Source organism: Urocitellus parryii, chromosome 3, assembly GCF_045843805.1.
Source record: "Urocitellus parryii isolate mUroPar1 chromosome 3, mUroPar1.hap1, whole genome shotgun sequence".
Taxonomy (NCBI): Eukaryota; Metazoa; Chordata; class Mammalia; order Rodentia; family Sciuridae; genus Urocitellus; species Urocitellus parryii.
The window spans coordinates 156,755,758-156,773,731 of NC_135533.1; the positions used below are offsets into that span (position 1 = coordinate 156,755,758).

The 17,974-nt window shown below is 40.5% G+C and overlaps 1 protein-coding gene across 4 annotated transcripts in view; it reads right to left on the minus strand.

The window, feature by feature from the left end:
* The window catches only part of Hira (histone cell cycle regulator), a 97,131-nt gene that overhangs the window by 37,719 nt on the left and 41,438 nt on the right, over window positions 1-17,974 (minus strand). For all 4 annotated transcript variants that reach the window (XM_026401714.2, XM_026401718.1, XM_026401716.2 and 1 more), the window contains 7 exons: window positions 15,917-16,030; window positions 12,097-12,167; window positions 11,448-11,553; window positions 9,258-9,473; window positions 7,820-7,905; window positions 2,511-2,708; window positions 446-607 (listed from right to left, as the gene is read on the minus strand). In XM_026401714.2, the coding sequence (XP_026257499.1) occupies window positions 446-607; window positions 2,511-2,708; window positions 7,820-7,905; window positions 9,258-9,473; window positions 11,448-11,553; window positions 12,097-12,167; window positions 15,917-16,030 (953 nt within the window). The remainder of the gene's footprint in view (window positions 1-445; window positions 608-2,510; window positions 2,709-7,819; window positions 7,906-9,257; window positions 9,474-11,447; window positions 11,554-12,096; window positions 12,168-15,916; window positions 16,031-17,974) is intronic.

The window sequence follows — 17,974 nt, forward strand, 5'->3', positions numbered from 1 at the left end:
TATATGAGCACAGAAGCCCATCAAACCTCATAAAAATCTCATCTAGATGTCACTTGTATCTCAGCTTTCCACTTCTAGTCAGTTTCTGAGCAGAAGGTCATGATTTACACTGTGCAACAACATCAGAACCTTCCATCTCTCCAATCAATCTCTTTCTCTTCTTCTGGGCAAACTGGGCTCCACTCAAAGGACAATATTACTGATCACACAGACTGCACTGAGCAGCACTTGTGCCTTTCCCCTTGATGTTCTTTTGCTCAGTATATTCCCCCAAAGCTCCTTCTAGCCCCTCCCCACTTTAAGCAGCTCTTCTTTTCTCCTGGGAGCTAGAGGTTCACACCAGCTTCTGCAGTTGTGATCCCCTGCAGGAGGCAGGCTGCTTGGAAGAACTGCAACATAATGGCCCTTCTCTGGGCTCTTCAGGTTCCATGCATCCAACACCTACCTTTCAACAGCCGTCGAAGTCACACTTGTCAAGGAAGGAGCACCTGGCGTGGCTTTGGACCGCTCTGTGAATCGGGAGTCAAATGCTTTCATGGGTTCAATCTTGGACGGGGTTGTTAACACGGAGGGTGACAATGCAGCAGTAGTAGAGGTAGCATTCATACTAAAGGGTGAAGAAGATGGGAGGTACATCAAGCACAATCCCAAAGGGATTTGTAGGTGTAGGACTTAAGTTATTTGGAGCCTATGGAAAGGGGCACAAATATCAAACTTTTATAAGAAAAAAAAAAAATCCTGATTTATTTTTAAAAAACTTTATGCTGGAATTCTAAAAGTCTACATGAGAAAATCATCAGTAAATGCCTTCATATTTGCCTGTGTTTTGTTCTGAGAGCTTTTTGGAGTAGCTAACCATAGAGCCCCATCTCTACAACCTGAACACAGCATGTATCCCCTAAACCACCCTAACCACTAACCTTTGCTACTTCTACACGGATTAGATGAGAAAAGTCCTCACTCAGGTTTCTGAAGCTTTGGTCTGTTTTTGGCCTTCATCCTTGGCCAAGCTAGCCCCTTCCATCCTGAATGGCCCTCTCATTTCTCACTGTGACAATGACATATTCTTAGGACTCTCCTCCAAGTTTTCACCCCATAGCCCTTGCTTTCTATTCCACGGAGAAAGGAGAGGCCCAGGCATGATGTTCCCCAGCTTCCCCCCTGCCCAAGACTATCCCATACCCTTGGGTTCCAAAGCCCCTGGGCCTCCAAATGATTCCATGCAGACTAACACCTCCATCCCTATCTGCTTGGATCCCATACCAGATGCCTGGTAGTCACCCTGGACAGCACTTTCCTCCTGTAAGATCAACCTCTGAAATGTTTCTCAGCTCTGGTGCTATTTGTCCTTCCTAGACACCTTTCCTCCCTCGATGCTTTGTTTCCCGACTGTTCTTGTTGCATTGTCTCCTCTTCTGATCTACCTCAGAGTTCCCTAAGAGGAATGCCTTTAATGCTTATTGTATCTCCTTGGTCCCAATGTAAAAGCAGAAGGCTATGTAACACAGGACCATATCACCAACCCACAGAGAATCATTTCCACAGTTATCAGCCAAGGACTAAATTTGGGCACCAATGCTATTGGAACCATCTTCTTAAAATGCAAGTGCAAACCCTTCTGTGTCTCCACTCAGCAAAACCCAGATTATCTGGTTCAGCACAGGAACCCAGTCTCTCTCCTTTCTTTCCTGGTCCTCCTCAGAGCCTCAGAGTTCTGCTCTTGTCACTGCCACACTCCACAATGGCTTATATGGGCCCTGGGCTGGGCAAACTTCTGAAAAGCCTCCCTGAGATCTGCCCATCAATCCCCCTGATAGCTAGGCATTTCTGCATAGGGACCCCAGGAGCTACCCTTCAACCCTGTGGTTGCTTTTTCCTCATCAGCCCACACATATTTATTCCCTGAGGACAAGAACCCACCAATCAATCCCCTATGGAAACCAGATACCTGCAGTGTGTAACCCAGAGCAGTGTAGAGCAAATGCTCACTTCTGGCTCTTATTTATGCTCACCTGGTCCTTTCTGACTTCCAACTTGGTTTGGAATGGTCAGTGAGGACACAGGCTCTCTGAGTAAATATGATTCTGACAGTGTCAGGGGATTTGTGTGTCTGCACAAAAGTGCATGCCTGGGACGAATAATGAGCAAGGATTACAGCACAGAGAAGTGCTGTAAAAGCCCTAGAAATGCAAGGCTACAACCAGTGTAGATCTGCCAAAAGGTAGTGCTGACCCTGTGGCAGGTAGCATCTCACTGGCAGGTACCCAGCCTCCATATCCTGCACCTTGGTTGGCCATGAAACCATCTTTGTGATGATCCTTATAGTCCTATGCTTCAGACACTTGCCTGAACAATTCTCCCTTCCAAATAGCCCCTCATTTAAAATCAAGCATTTCTTTCTTTTGTTTTATTGAAGGGCCACAAAGTGAGAAGAGAATGAAATTCTCATCCCTGTAACCATGTCCAAACCTAAACTTTCCCCAGGGACAGTGATCTTGGCACCCACTAACCTGTCCTTACTGACAGACTCGCCTGCAGGCCTGGCACTGGCAGCTGCCACAGGCTCTGTGCAAGGCTTCGAGGCGCCGAAGGAGTTGGGGGTACTGGAGTCCAATGGCAGTAGCTGCTGACTGCTATGAGAGGAGAGCATGGTGCCTGCCAGTGAGCCCGATAGTGGGATGCTGTTAAAGAATGCCGTGGAGAAGTCCCTGTTGCCAAGCAAGAACAAAAGTCAGCGAAAAAATCAGATGCTGTACCAAATATTTCATACCTTCTAAATAACATTTTCCTGGGTCCAGAGGCAATGTATTTTCATGGTAGGTAGTTTGGAAAGTTACAGCAAATTCAAATGAAAATGAAAAGTATCTAATACAATATATTTAACTGAATCTAAGATGCATTAGTACTATATGTATCACTGAGACAACAATGCTACTTTTATAATTGTCAGATGCCATTTAAGACTGTATGATGCATCCTCATCTTAGGAGTTACACTTTGTAATCAGGTATGTCAGAATGAAGGAAATGCAGCATAGTGAGAAAGCCTTCCTACTGGATGTAACATAATTTACCTAACCAAGCCTTTCCCAAGAAACAACTCTTTCTGTGACAGATAATATTTCCACAGGAGGGAAGACAGTACATTGAAAGACTGAAGGTCCTGGGCCAGATCAGCCAGGGCTGATGACTCTGCCATTCGTGAGCTTATGATCTTGTGTGTTTTAATGACATCTATGGTGCCTCAGGTTTCTGTCTGTAAAACAGAAAGTGCTAGGACTCTTCTCATGGGATTGTTTTCCAGACTGAAAAAAGTTGAGGTACCTAGAACACAGAGTAGTTGCTCAAGACATCTAGAATTAAAGTAACTGCCATTACACCTGTTGATTCACAAATTACATGGAAAAAATACCTACAAGTGGAATTGGAGGAGCAAATGGAAAGTTTTTTCATGATTTATAATAAACATTTCTAAGGTTCCCTCCTTAGAGTTTTCTATTGCAAGCCATTTTTAAGAGTTCTTATTTTCCCACTTCAATGAAGTTTTATGAAATTTCATGAGTTGTCAATCTGATGGATAAAAAATGATATCTTACTACAGTGTTGGTTTGCAATTATTCTGATGCAAGATTAAATATTTTTCATATTTGATTTCCTTTTTTGTGAACTCTCTTCATGTTTCATATATTGCTCTATTTGACTACTGGTCCTTATCACTGATTTTAAAGAAATAATTATATATTTTATATATATATATATATATATATTTTAAACCCACCATTCTTTATACAAGTAGGAAATATTTTCTCAGGAAGTTGTGTTTTGATTCTTTATGATCCTTTTTTCCCCACCCAATACTGGGGCCTGAACTCCATCATTTGCACACGTGTTCTACCACTGAGCTACATTCCCAGTCCTTTTCATTTTGGAAGGGGTCTTGCTAAATTGCCTAGGCCAGTCTTGAATTTGCAATCCTCTTGCTTCCATCTCCTGAGTGGCTGGGGATCATAGGTGTGTGGCACTTTGCCCAGCTATTTTTCTTTGTCAGAAAGATTACTTTTATATGGCATAAATTTTGTGTTATTTGCAGAAAACTTTTTTACTTATTAAAATTATAAATAATTTTATAGATTATAAAAATATTTTTCCCCAAAGACTCTTCTAAAATTTTAAACATCAATAACAAAAAAAATTAGCCTCTGTGCTCGTCAGTGTTTCTAATTATAAGTTGTATGACTGGGATCCAGTTAGTTTTCTAGAGTGACAGGTAATTCTGATTTTCACTTATTGAGTTAGCTAATGTTTCATTCCTGGTATGATATGGTACATTTGAAAATCCCTTTTGGGGAAAAATTTGGGTCTTTGGGAATTACATTACATTCCCTTGCTCTGACTATTCATGTATCAGTACTTCACTGTTTAAATTGTTATAGTTTACATGAGTTTTAATTTCTAGCTCAGCATGGTGGTTTATGCCTATAATCCTAGGGTCTGGAAGCCAAGGCAGGATTGTAAGTCAAGATCAGTATCACCAATTTAGTAAGACCCTCAGCAACTCTCAAAATAAAAAAGACTGGAGATGCTGGGGTTGTGGTTTAGTGGTAGAGTGCTTACCTAGCATGTGTGAGGCACTGGGTTTGAGTCTCAGAACCACATATTTATAAGTTCATTAAATAATGATCCATCAATAACTAAATATATATATTAAAAACAAAAGACTGGAGATTTGGGGATATAGTTCAGTGGTAAAGCATCCCTGGTTAAATCCTCTGTGGAATAATAATAATAATAAAAAAAGGAGGATTAATTTAATTTCTGGTGTGATTAGTCTCCCAATTAATCTTTTTAAATTTTCCAAAAAATATTTTTCTATTTTCACACATAACTTTAGAATTTAATATGTTAAGGAGGAACTGCCATCTTTATGACACTGAGTCTTACAAGCTAATGAATGGTATGTATTTCCAGTTTTATTTCTTTTGAGTTTTCTTTATAAATATTTACATTTCTTAGCCTAATGCAATAGTCTGTGCTTATAGTCCCAGCTAACAGAGAAGCTGAGGGGGATTGTTTGAGCCGGAGTTTAAGTCAGCCTGCACAATAAGGTCAGAGGAGATTGACATTTACTTTTCTTATTAAATTCTAGATTTAAAAAAAAAAAAGTTTTTCTTTATATCTTGTAAAGGTACTTGGTGATACCTGACCTCATGTTAACTGTATCCAGCTATCTTATTGTCTTATTTTCTATGGTAGTTGTGCCAATTGATTCTCTTATAGATCATATCCTCCTTAAATAATTCTACATTTTATATTCTCCTCTCCAATTTATTCTTGCCTAACTATGTAGGCTGGGGCCTCTAGAACAATGCTAAATTATACAAGAGTAAAATGTTTAGCTTCTGAACTTGATTTGAAATAAGACAACTTATTCAGTTAAGGAAGGATTCATCTATTCCCATTTAATTGAGTTTTAAGTCAGAACAATGCTGAATTTTTATCAAAATGCATCTAAAGCATTAACAGAGGTAACCATACCATTTCTTTCTTTATTTTAACATTTATTTCTTGTGTCAATTAACATATAGATTTAAATTAACAGTTTCCCCAAATTGAACTTCCTTGCATCCCTAAAGAAAAAACCTTATTTGGTCATGTTACTTTTTCATTTAGGATTTTACACTGACATTCAGAAATGAAATAAGATTAAAATTTATTATGTTTTACCTTTATTAGTATTAATATTAGTATTACCTTTATTTTATTCGTTTTAATTTTTTGGAAACAGAGTCTCATGTTACCTAGGCTGGTCTTACAACTCTATAGTGATCCTCCTGCTTCAGGCTCTTAAGTAGCTAGAACTATAGGCATGTGCCATAGTACCTGGCTATCTTTGTTACATTTTGATGAAAATATTATGTTCTTTAAAAAAAAAAATCGTGATTCTGGAAGTCAAACCCAGAACTAAGTAAGTGTTCTACCACTGAACTATATGCCAGTTTCAGTTATCTGTCTGTTCCTTAAGATTTTGTTATGCTTTCTTGGTGAAGCTTTCTTACTTTGATGACTTTTGGTGGATTTAGGTTAACTTTTTGATAGCATCTCAATTTCTTCTACAACAATTTGGCAGTTTTAGTAATCTTATTATTTTCCTCAAAATTCATCTACTTTCAAATTTATTTGCACAGAGTTCAGCAAAGAAATCTATTATCCTTTTGATTTATTCTTATCTGTTATTATTTCCTATTTGCAACTACTTTGGATATTTGTGTTTTTTCTTTCTTAATTAAGCAAATAATTACCTATTTGGTTGCTATTTGTTTGAACATGGGAATCAGGAGAGTGAGAAAGCCTTTAAAACAAAAGAAATCAAGTTTTGATACCAGGAATATATACCCAATAGCAAAAAGCTGGCTTAAGGCCAGATAGGAAGCTCCCTACCTCCTTACCATTTAAACCTAGAAGGATCCACAGAACAATAGTACCATCATTATTACCACCTCCCTCACTCCCAGAGGCTTAATAGTATACAAAATTCATTCACACACTGGTCTCACTTGAACCTTATAAAAGCTAGGCACTTGGCCTTATTGCTTGTAGGTTCACAATAGGAAACAGGCTTAGTTAAAGGCAAATCATTGTTCTGGAAAGAGTCAGAAGACCTGGTTCTGGTCAGGTCTCTGCCTTCTGGGACACTCAGTGTCCACACACCTAACTCGAGAGGCTGGGTTAGCACATATCTTCAGTTTTCAAGGAAGATTTAAAACAGCTAATGGATGGACAATGGCAAAGTGCCAAGGACTACTACGTGTGGTCTCCATGAAGGACTTCTTGATGCTCAGTGCAGACTGCTTACTGTGTCTGTATAAAACCTAGAGTGAGATGCTGTGATTATAAGGTTATTTTCTTTCATACAGGGCCTTATCATTCTTTAAATCAACATATATTGTTTCTGGAGAATGACCAATATAAAGGCAACTCTGATTTCAGACACTGAGACAACTGTAAAAGGTGAACGAATCCACATTCCTTCTTTTTGCCCCCATAGGGAATGTGTCCCAGAGACCTACTCTCTGCCAACAGTTCTGCTTTCAAAAATTATTCTGTAAAAACAGTCTCAAAGAGTATGCTCAAAGAGTCATTTACATCACAAAAAATTGGACACAAACTATAAGTCCACAGTTAAGGAGCTAGTTAAGTAAATCACTGCATTCATAGGACAGCAATCTGGATAATCAGCAAGCAAATGCTTCAGAGGACTATTTATTAAAGTAGATGAAAAGTCAAGATACAGTAACAAGTGGGGAAAAAGACTGGAAATACAGATATCAAAATGTTAACAGGATTATATTTAAGAGACTTGATTATGAATAAAGTTTATATTTTTTCTTTGGCCTTTTACTTTTTCTAAAATTTTCATGAAATATAGAAATTTCACACACCCCCCACACACACCTTTCATAATCAGAAAAGGTTATAAAAAGAAAAAAAATCAGTCTGACTTCTTTTCCTATGTCTTCCAGTGCCTTACCAACACTGAAGTACAGTAAATATGTGTAGACCTGAGAAAGCATCCTAGCCTATAGGCTATCTCAGCCTTTGCCCTTTCACATGAGTCAAGTATGCACAGAGCTTGGTGAGGAACTTTGAAGGACTTTGAGGCTGGTGGAAAGCTGGGCTTGACTTTTTTGCTTCCACATTCTAGGAGTCAAGTTGACCCAAAAGTCTGTGAAGGCCCTAACTATGAGAGTGCTAACTGGTGAAAGGAGAGAGGAAGGTCTCCCCAGATAAGGTCACATAAAGCTTGGTGAATGAATGAGTACCCAGTGTCCAGCTGAGCTATGCAGAGAGGCGTGATTCTTCTTCGACCATCTGCTGTCCGAGTCTCAACTTGTTTCTTCAAAAGATTCTGGCAAAGTAGAGTTATATAAATGAATGGAAAAGTCTCTGCCAATTATCTCCAAATATCAAAAAAAGTTGCTTATTTTTTTTCTTTTTGTGATAAGAACACTTAGCATAAGATCTACCCTCTTCGTAACACAGTACTGTTAATTGTAGGCATTATGCTATACAGTAGATCTCTAGGACCAAACAACTTAGACTTTGTACCCTTTGACTAATACCTCCCTGTTTCCCCTTCCCACAGGCCCTGGCACCCACCATTCTCCTCTCTGCTTCTGTGAGTTTGACTATTCTAGATTCCACATGTCAGTGGTATATAGTATTGGTCTTTCCATGCCTGGCTTTTTAAAGTTGTAAACATTAAATTGTTGTAAACAATTTAATTTTAATGTTTAAATACATATAGCTTTTTGTATGTCAGTTACACCTTGCTACAGTGGGTGAAAATAATAAGGCTTCTAAGAAAATGTATTCTAACTTCCCTTTTTACAGTTTTGGGGTTTTTTTGTACAAAATTAAAAAAAATTAAGCCAGTTAGTTAATCAAAGAATAAGCATTTTTTTTATCAAGGTATATACTTGACTTCAGGCACAGTAGAGAAGCAGACAAAAAGCATCCAGTTAAAGCAGCTCCAAGCACCTATCTATCATCAGCATCACATGTGGTACTATGACCAAATCCCAGGACTGTAAGCACATGCCAGGCTGGACAACATCTGACAGCTTTGGGGTTCCGTGAGGAAACTAAAGGACTGAAACTGAACCTGTGGGCACACTCTCATCATTAAGCTGGTAATTTTCAAACTGCCTTTTTCCACAGAGTCCCTTCTTTTGTGAAAGATTTTTATTTATACACTCTGTCTGAATTACCTAGGGGAGGTCTTTCAACCCACAAAAGCTCCTGGCGATGGTTTAAATTCTAGGGTAAGCTCAACATTTCCTACTCTGCTCTTATCCCATTTCTAATCCCCTGCTCCTACCAGTGAAATGTGGGTATTTCCAAATTAAAATGGGGAAACCACAAGTTTCCTAAGGGCAGAGCCTAAAACACACTGTTCTCAGTATGTACAAATTCCTAGAAATATGACTAGGTGAAGGTTTGGTAAGAGATGAACTGTAGGGCTTCCTGGTACAAGGCAACTTTGGAAAAAGGTGCTTTAAGCCCCATTATTGTCTTATGCAGGTTCAGGTACTAGGACCAACCGGCCCCATGCAGGTTAACTATGGATCCTGCACCAGGCTCAGTACCTTCTTCACCTCATTCATAACTATGGTCACATCTTTGTGCCCTGTCCAAGCTGTACCTGCCTGTTCCCTTTTCCTTGTCCCCTGGGTATATAATCCTGGGTTAAGCCCTCACCTTCCTAATATCTTCCAGACTCTCCCCGTTGACAACACCCGCGACTGAGGATGCTGAGCCCATCTCTCTGGTTGCGGCACTCTTCTGGTCTAACTGCTGCTGTTGCTGCCTCCGTTGGTACTTGAGCATCTCTGGGTTCTCGATGACAGCTGTGGAGAGCTGGGCCTCAGTCATGATGGCCAGGCTCTTGCCATAGGTGGACTGGTGAATGCGGCTCTGTGGAAAGCAGGGAAAGGTTCTATACACTGGTATATCACTATGGTCAATGCTGCCCATCATGAGTGCACTAAGGCACAGGTTTTCCTGGCTCTGAAAGCAAAAAGGCTGGGAGGCTAGCTCTCCATCACCTCCCATCCAATTCTGCCTGTCCCTCATTAGATAGCTCTGATGGAAGTCTCAGATCGTCACTAGATGTTTACAGACTACTATGTATCTATTGCTGGGGATGATGGTGAATACTGACAAGAAAATTCCTGGTGCAAAACAAATAGCAATAAATACCACCTCAATTGGTGCAGATAACCAAATTGCTAACTCAAGGTTCTTAAGTAACTCAAAGCACCTAAATATTCTCAGGGTACCAGATACTGAAAGCAAGAGTCTACTTTCACTGCTCTTATCAGATGGCAGCCACATGGTGGGATAGTTTCTACGGGACAAACAGTGTCTCTAAGAGCAAAGAAGATTGGCACATCAGACCTAGGGAGATCCTTCTCTGCTCTTCCATGGTCTCTCCCTTCTTCTCTGCTCTCCCTTGGTCTCTCCCTTAAGATGCCCGGATCCTTCTGAGCAGGATCCTTTCCCATCCTCCTAGGCCCCATTAGCTCTGTGCCATAACAAGCTAAATAGCAACCCCAAGAGAACAGAGAGTGTCCCCAGCATATTGTAGTAACTGGTACTCATGAAAGTGTAATGAGGAACAGATTAACACAAAGTTATGTGCAAATGACCAGCCCTATCTTGCCAAGAACAGTTAATAGGCATGCTTCACAGCAGAGGATGCTGGGAAGGAGGAGACAACTTTCCAGGAGAGGGGCTTTGGAACTTAATCCTGCCAGGCTTAGGTATAGCCAAGAAGCTTCCTCCTTTGACATCTTGGCTCCTAAACAGCCCCTGGAATCTCAGCCAGAATTCAGAGTTTGGTCAAAATTTTCCTCGTGTAGTAACACAAGGTCACTGGTGATGATAACCCTAGCCAGATAGAGTTATTACATAGGCTTTCATAGTGATTCTCCAAGAAAGTATGCAGTGATCCCTGGGTACCTGATAACAGAGACAAGGTGGAATGAGGATCCCTGGCCACTGAGACACTCATTTCTTCATTGAAAAATGATTGCCAGGTACTGTTCACAAGCCATATCTCTGCCCCAAAGGGTTTACTCTTAGCAGGTGTCACACAGCCAGTTAAGAGGGAGCTTCCCCCAGCAATAGGATCACTACAGAGAAAGCTGCTGACCTACTCTGGGTTTCCAGAAGCCCTACATCTGAGTAAATGTTGGCAAATGTCTACTGATAGAAACCAAAGATTCCTAAGTCTATTGGTGGGTAAAGCAGAGTCTTTTTCAAAGCTCTGGCAGAAGGACACACAGATGCCATGTTTCAGGCAGAGCACAAAAGAAGAAACTTGGCCCAAAGGCAACAAGTCTAGTTCATGCTTTAGTTCTTGTACTTAAGGGTCACATGTGGTCACCGCAAAGGGCCATGCTATTTTCTAAGGCTTAGTTTTCTCATTGATGTAACAGATAAGGGTTGCCTTCAAGGATTTTGAATAGTTTAAATAATACATGCAAAGTACATGACCCAAAGTCTGACATTCAGTAAACATTAAGAAATGTCCAATATTACTATTATAATTGCTGTTAAGTCAGTATAAGACAATGAGATGGGAAAAGTGACATACAGGGACCCTTTAGGAGTCACTCCAGCTCTCTCCCAGGGTGAAAATCTCCCACTGGTAGCTTGTTAGTGGCATAAAAAAATGGTCTCAAAGTTTTATTCTTAATTCCAGGACTTGTTTCTGACATGAATAGAGAATTATTAATTTATTTTTCAAAGAAGAATTACAATTTATAAAAGGCAAAGACCCTCTAATACTTAAAGAAATACCAATTCAGAAGAAAGTCCAATCAAATTGGTCTCCCAGAGTTATTGTGGCTATTTCTGTGGTCACGGAACATGTAAAAGACCTACCTTTTCCTCCTCACTGAGGGGGTCTCCAAGCTCATCCTGGGAGAAGTCGAGGAATGCCACAGAGCCATCCATGGAGCACACCAGGATGCCCAGCCCATTCAGAGTCCTGAAAGAGATAGCTGTCAACAGCCTATGGACAAGTGCCTGAGGCAGACAGAAATGCCACAATAGCCAGCCTGTGAGGATGGCTGAATAGTAATCTAGGTAGTTGCTGGAAACCCACGGTTCCCTTCTGAGGCTTGAAGATGGGATAGAGAAAGTGAAGCAATAATCACATTCCAGAGGGTCCCTAGTACCCTTTAGTTTTAGGCACATGTAAAATGCATCTCTTACCATGAATTCTGTAAAAATTTTCAACTTATTTCTTATTTTTTAAACCATTTATATAATATCTTAAGGAAGTATGTCTACTATAAAACTATGTGGATAACAGTTTTTCTGAGAAGGCATTTTTCTTTGGCATATCCTACCTTGGGCAGGATATTCCCACAATATCAGGCATAGAACTACTACTATTTCCTAAATCATGTATGAGCAGAACCTTGGAGTCTGTGCTGCCTTAGGAGGATGCTTTGGTTGTCTGGCCTTAGTCATATCCAGGAGATCTCAGATCTTTTCATAGTTTATATACCTTAAGAATCCACCTTACCAGGAAATATCCATGATGGATTTGTCAAACAGCTCATGGATGACAACCAGAGGCCGTTTCAGACACGTGAGCTGCAAAATAAGGAGCAAAGGTTAATGGAATTAAGAAACCCTTTTTGTGTACTCAGCTCAGTTAATACTACCAGCCCAGAAGTCTTGGTCAGAATTTCTGCTGACATACATAGTATTATTCAACTCCATCCAGACAGCTACTGTGGGAAACGAAAGTCTTCCAGAAATATGCACACTATAGTGGTCCCATCTCAAGGCTTGCCGTACTCTGGCAAGGCAGATGGCTTTATATATACAGGGCAGAGTGGAAGGGAATAATTCCAGGGAGGAGCTTAGAGGTTCTACCAAGCAGGGGATGAGGCTCAAAAAGAGCCCAGCTCATTTTCTCTGGGCCCATAAAGCTCTTGTACACATTACCCAAGGCATGGTATAATCAGCTATCTAAAGTCATACAGGCTTACTCTGTAGTATGTACAGATACCTGGTAAATACACAAAACTGTACAAATTGCCTTTAATCTAGACCCAAAGTTAATTATTGTAAAAATTGTTTTTTATACTGAGGATGGAACCCAAGTGTGCTTTGTCACTAAGTTACATCCTCAGTCCTTCTTAATTTTTGAAACAGTCTTGCTAAGTTGCTTACGGCCTTATGAAGTTGTTGAGACTGGCCTTGAACTTTCAATTCTCCTGCCTTAGCTTCCTGAGTCACTGGGATTACTTTGATGAACTATTTTGTTATGGTTTAACTTTTGCAAGTATTTATTTTTCTCTTTGAAATAAGGCACTAGTGTGTCTGCTTTTTTACTTAATGCACAGTGAGTATGTCATTGAATATCCTGTAAAAATATTGTTTGGATGACTACATAATAATCAGCATGTTCATGTTCACTATCTAGGTCCTCTTTTGTTGACTGTTCTACAACTATGGTGAACTCCATCTCTTACATACAAGTGTCTGGCTACCCTGTTGTCGTGTCCTAAGCTGCAGTGTCAGGGTTACCAGCACCCCAAGAGTTAATTCCTGCTTGGGGGTGTGAACTGGCTGGGAAAATAAAAAGCCTGAAAATAATCGATAAGGAATGAAAAACAAGAGGCAGAAAATAGTTTTAAATGCTGGGGCCTGGTGGGTCTTCCAGCCCTGATGGGAACCAGAACTGAAAAAGGAAAAAGGCCCAAATTCTTTATTTAAGGGGAAATACATTAAAAGGTTTCAATGAGGTAGGCTTCTTGAGGAAAACAGGATGAAGATGGGAAAAACAAGTTGTTTGGGGCTAGGAAGGTTACCTCCAGGGGCTGCCTTTGAACCTAGGGCTGTGACCTAAGGTAGGGTGTCAGCTTTAATCTTGGCAATCTGCAACTCGTGGATTCACAACAGGAGTTCTCAAAAACACAAGCCCCTGTCATATGATGGCTCAAACAAACCCATAATTCATACACGGCTTCCAACACTGCAAGATTGTGGGTTGAACAGGAACACACTTCTTTACAGATAATGGGCTCTGTCCTGGAGTTTCCAGGAGGCTGTGATGCTAAGCTTTACACTTAGAGCCTAAGATTGGTATGTGGTGAAGGAGGAGCTGTGCTCACATAAGTTCGGGGAGGAAGCTCGAGTATGAGCTACCTAATATCTACATTAAGAATCTTGTCCTCACCCTAATTCTAATTCCACAAAAATAATAGCTTTGCCTCTCTTTCCATAAATGTACCTAAGTACCCTAGAAACCTGGAGCCTGTGTGACCACCTGATCTTGGCATTCTAAGAAACATGAGCAGTACCATGAATGGTCCATGGGATGGGATAAACCAGGAAAAACACATCTTGAACTGGTCCCTATGACACTAGGGTTCAGGTTCTAGGGTGGGTGTTAAACGAATACAGAATACAAGGTCTCTGAGGAAAAATAAAGTCAGGTATGGTGGCACAGGTGTCATCCCAGTGACTCAGGCAGCAGGACAATCAAGTTTGAGGTTAGCCTCAGCAATTCAGTGCCGCAAAATAAAAACTAAAAAGCACTAGGGATATAGTTTAGTAGCAAAGCACCCCTAGGTTCAATAGATTTTTTTATAATAAATCTAGCCAGAAGATAACCTTCAAACCCATAACTTCAATTCCATTCTGCTTATGGAGAAGTTTTTTTAAAAAAATTATTGTATGTACATCTGGCTTTATCAGATTTTTAAAAAATATTTATTTTTTAGTTGTAGTTAGACATAATACCTTTATTTTATTTATTTATATGTGGTACTGAGGGTCAAACCCAGGGCCTTGTACCTGCTAGGCGAGCACTTTTACTGCTGAGCCACAACCCCAGCCCACCTGGCTTTATTAGATTTTAAACCCAAGAGGGTTCAAGGAGGGACCTCAGGGCTCAGTGACACGGCCATGTCTTCTGCACTGCAAGTGAAAATGTCTCATGTCATAAAACATCAGTCTTAGCTCAGCACAGTGGCATATAGCTATAATCCCAGTGGCTCAGGAGGCAGAGGCAGGAGAATTGTGAGTTCAAAGCCAGCTTCAGCAAAAGCAAGGCACTAAACAACTCAGTGAGACCCTGTCTCTAAATAAAAAACAAAATAGGGCTGGGATGTGGCTCAGCGGTCGAGTGCCCGGTACACTCCCTGACACCCCCAAAATCATCAGCCTTTGAGCTAAGGAACTTAATAGCCTTTCAGAGCTCTAACTTGAAAACTATCACAGTTTTATTCTTCAATTCTCATGTCTCAACCCTTCACTGAATATTTGCTGAGAATCTGCTTGGTGCAGGGCAGTAAGTTAGGAGCAGAAGGGGCACAGCACCTCCTCTTTGGGGTTGCTGTCTAGTAAGGAGTCATATGATTAGCTTTAACAGAAATTGCCAAACACTTTCCTCACCAGTAATGTATTACTTCCAGCTAACCATATCCTTGCCAATACTTGGTACTCTCTCTCTTGTTTTGGGTCCTGGGAATTGAACACAGGATTTTACTGAGCTACAACAGCAGCCCTGCTCTTTTTGTTAAATTGTAGTCATTTTCCTCCTATGTATTCAAAAAGACTTATTCAAGAATATTCTTTTCAGCTTTTGGTCATAACATCTCACAACTGGGACAATCTTAATATCCATCAAAAGGAAAATGCATTAAACAAATTGTGATATGTTCATACAGTGGAAGATTACATAAGCAATAACAGGAATAAACAATTGTCAGACATACACAACACACATGAATCTCAAAAACATTATGCCAAGGGAAAGAAACACAAGACACAAAAAAGTAAACACTGCACAACTGTATTTATATGACGTTCAAGAGCAGGTAAAACTCATCAAAATGAAAAGAGGCTGCTAAGGATGATTATCTTGGTGGGGGTGGAGGGAGGATGGCTTCTTAATTGGTCAAGATCCCACCCTCCCTCTACCCGCACCAAGGTGGTAGTGATACTGGTGTAAACATGCACGACAGTTCACTAAACTGTATCTACAAAACTGAATATGCTTCACATATACTATATGTCAATACAAAGCAAGCAAATACACTACGCCAACTATAGTACTAACTGCTCTGGGTGCTGCCCCCCAGTCTAGACACAAGATCTGCTCTAGCTGGGGATTCAGCAGCCTTTTCTAACTGTGTCAGTACTTCCTTCTATGCAGTAGGAAAGCCTGCAGGTTTCTAGGAGGAGGGGCTGATCCCAGGTACACAGTGAAGTACATACTGAACATCATCAATAGCAGTGGGTCTCTCCTCCCTTCAAGGCTTCCAAGCTTGCCACTTTCCCAGTCCACACCTCCCACCCTACAGCAAAAGCTCAGTGTGGTGGCTCACCCAGACAGAGAGTGAGCGATCCTTGCTGCCAACAGCACAGCAGCAGTAAGGGCAGCTGGGCTTTGCAGAACTCCCATTCTTCTGCTTCTTTTTGAAGATTTTTGGGTTGAATTTCTAAAACCAAGTAACACATGTTAAAATGGTAATCAAGCATCAAGTATAAACCTCATGCCTAAGCATGAGAAACACACTGAAATCCCAAGCCACTGATAGGAGTTCCTCACAGAGCCTCTAGGCCCAGTACTGAGCATACATTAGATAATTTTTATAACTACCTAGGAGGTATTTTGCTGATGGTGCACTGGAGACTTAGTGATGTCAGAAAGCATGCAGAGTAACTAAATGAGTAAATGGTGGAATGAGGCTTGAAGCTAGTATTCCTAAATGCTCGATTTTTGGAGTCAGAAGCCAAGTCAAAGAGATGGGAGCTACTAGAACTGGTCCTATCAATTCCTCCTGGCTTGTCAGTTTCCTAGGACCTGGGGGAGAAGCTAAGCCTGCAAGGGGCTTCAGGGACCAGGACTTGCTTACTCTCCATCTCCTATGGGAGGCCAAAGGGACTGGCAGGAGAGAACTGATCCATGTAATTCCCTTTCATCTCAATATCTTTGTTGTCCACAGTCATACTTATCTAGCAGAAATGTGTTCAGCCAGGGCTGGGGTTGTAGCTCAGCGGTAGAGCTCTCGCCTAGCACGTGCAAGGCCCTGAGTTTGATCCTCAGCACCACATAAAAATAAATAAACACAGATATTGATTCCAAGTACAACTAAAAAAATAAATAAAAATAAATATTTTTTAAAAAAAGAAATGTGTTCAGCCAAAGAGGCTCATAAGATCTCCCAGGGGTCAGGCACAGTGGCACATGCCTGTAATCCTAGCAGTTTGGGAGTCTGAGACAGGAGGATCTTGAGTTCAAAGTCAGCCCCAGCAAAAGTGAGGCACTAAGCAACTCAATGAGACCCTGACTCTGAATAAAAATCATCAAAATAGGGCTGGGGATGTGGCTCAGTGTTTTAGTGCCCAAGTTCAATCCCTGATATCCCTCCATCCCCCAAAAAAGCCAATCTGAAAAAAGCTACATGCTGTATAAACCAACAATATGACACTCTGGGAAAGGCAAAACTGTGGACCTTTATTTATTTTTTTTTTTTATTTTTAGTTGTTCAAAACATTACATAGTTCTTGACATATCATATTTCATACATTTGATTCAAGTAGTTATTTATTTATATGCAGTGCTGAGAACTGAACATACTATGCTAACTATAGTACTAACTGCATGTTTTTTCACCTCACTGAGCTTCCCAAGAACTGAACCCCCCCCCCAAAAAAAAACCCAAATAAATAAGTAAAAACAAACAAACAAAAAACAAAAACAAAAAAACCTCTCAGGGTAAGCTGGTTGCCTTTTGGAAAGGCTGCAAGCACCCTAAGACTGTTCTGGATTAAGAGGTGGGCAGGAGTTCCTGGAATTCCAAGTGAGGGCTTCTAAGAGCAGGGTCAGATAACCTAGAGGGGTTTTCACTCCAGGGGACAGGCAGGAATGACCAGGGTTACACAGAAATTGGAAAAAACAGAATCCTGGACTTGAGTTTCCACTACTACTGGGTAGGCTGTAAAGCTACTCATTGAGTTTCTGCTACTAATGAGTGGGCTTTATAAAGCTTTGTGAAGCTCTGTGAGCTTCCTATGAGGCATATATTATTTTCTCACAGAGCTGCTCTTAAAGTGACCATGAGACTCACAAGCACATTTTAGGAACAAGGCCCTTAGTTTCAAATAAAATCCAACATAGACTACAAGATAAAAATTTTGAGGAAGCAATATTTAACTACTATAAAATTTATTTTTTGAAGTACAATATATGATATCTACTTTTAATTTAAACAAGTAATGATGAGCCCATTTTGATCACGGTCCTAAATGATGTTACTCTGTCATCAGCCCAAACCCATCAATCTATTTATCTTGTTTGATTGCAAATTCTCAAAAGTTATTTGCAGCTACTTAACAGCTGGCCTTGGTTAATCTTAAGACACTCTTCAATTAAAGTGATC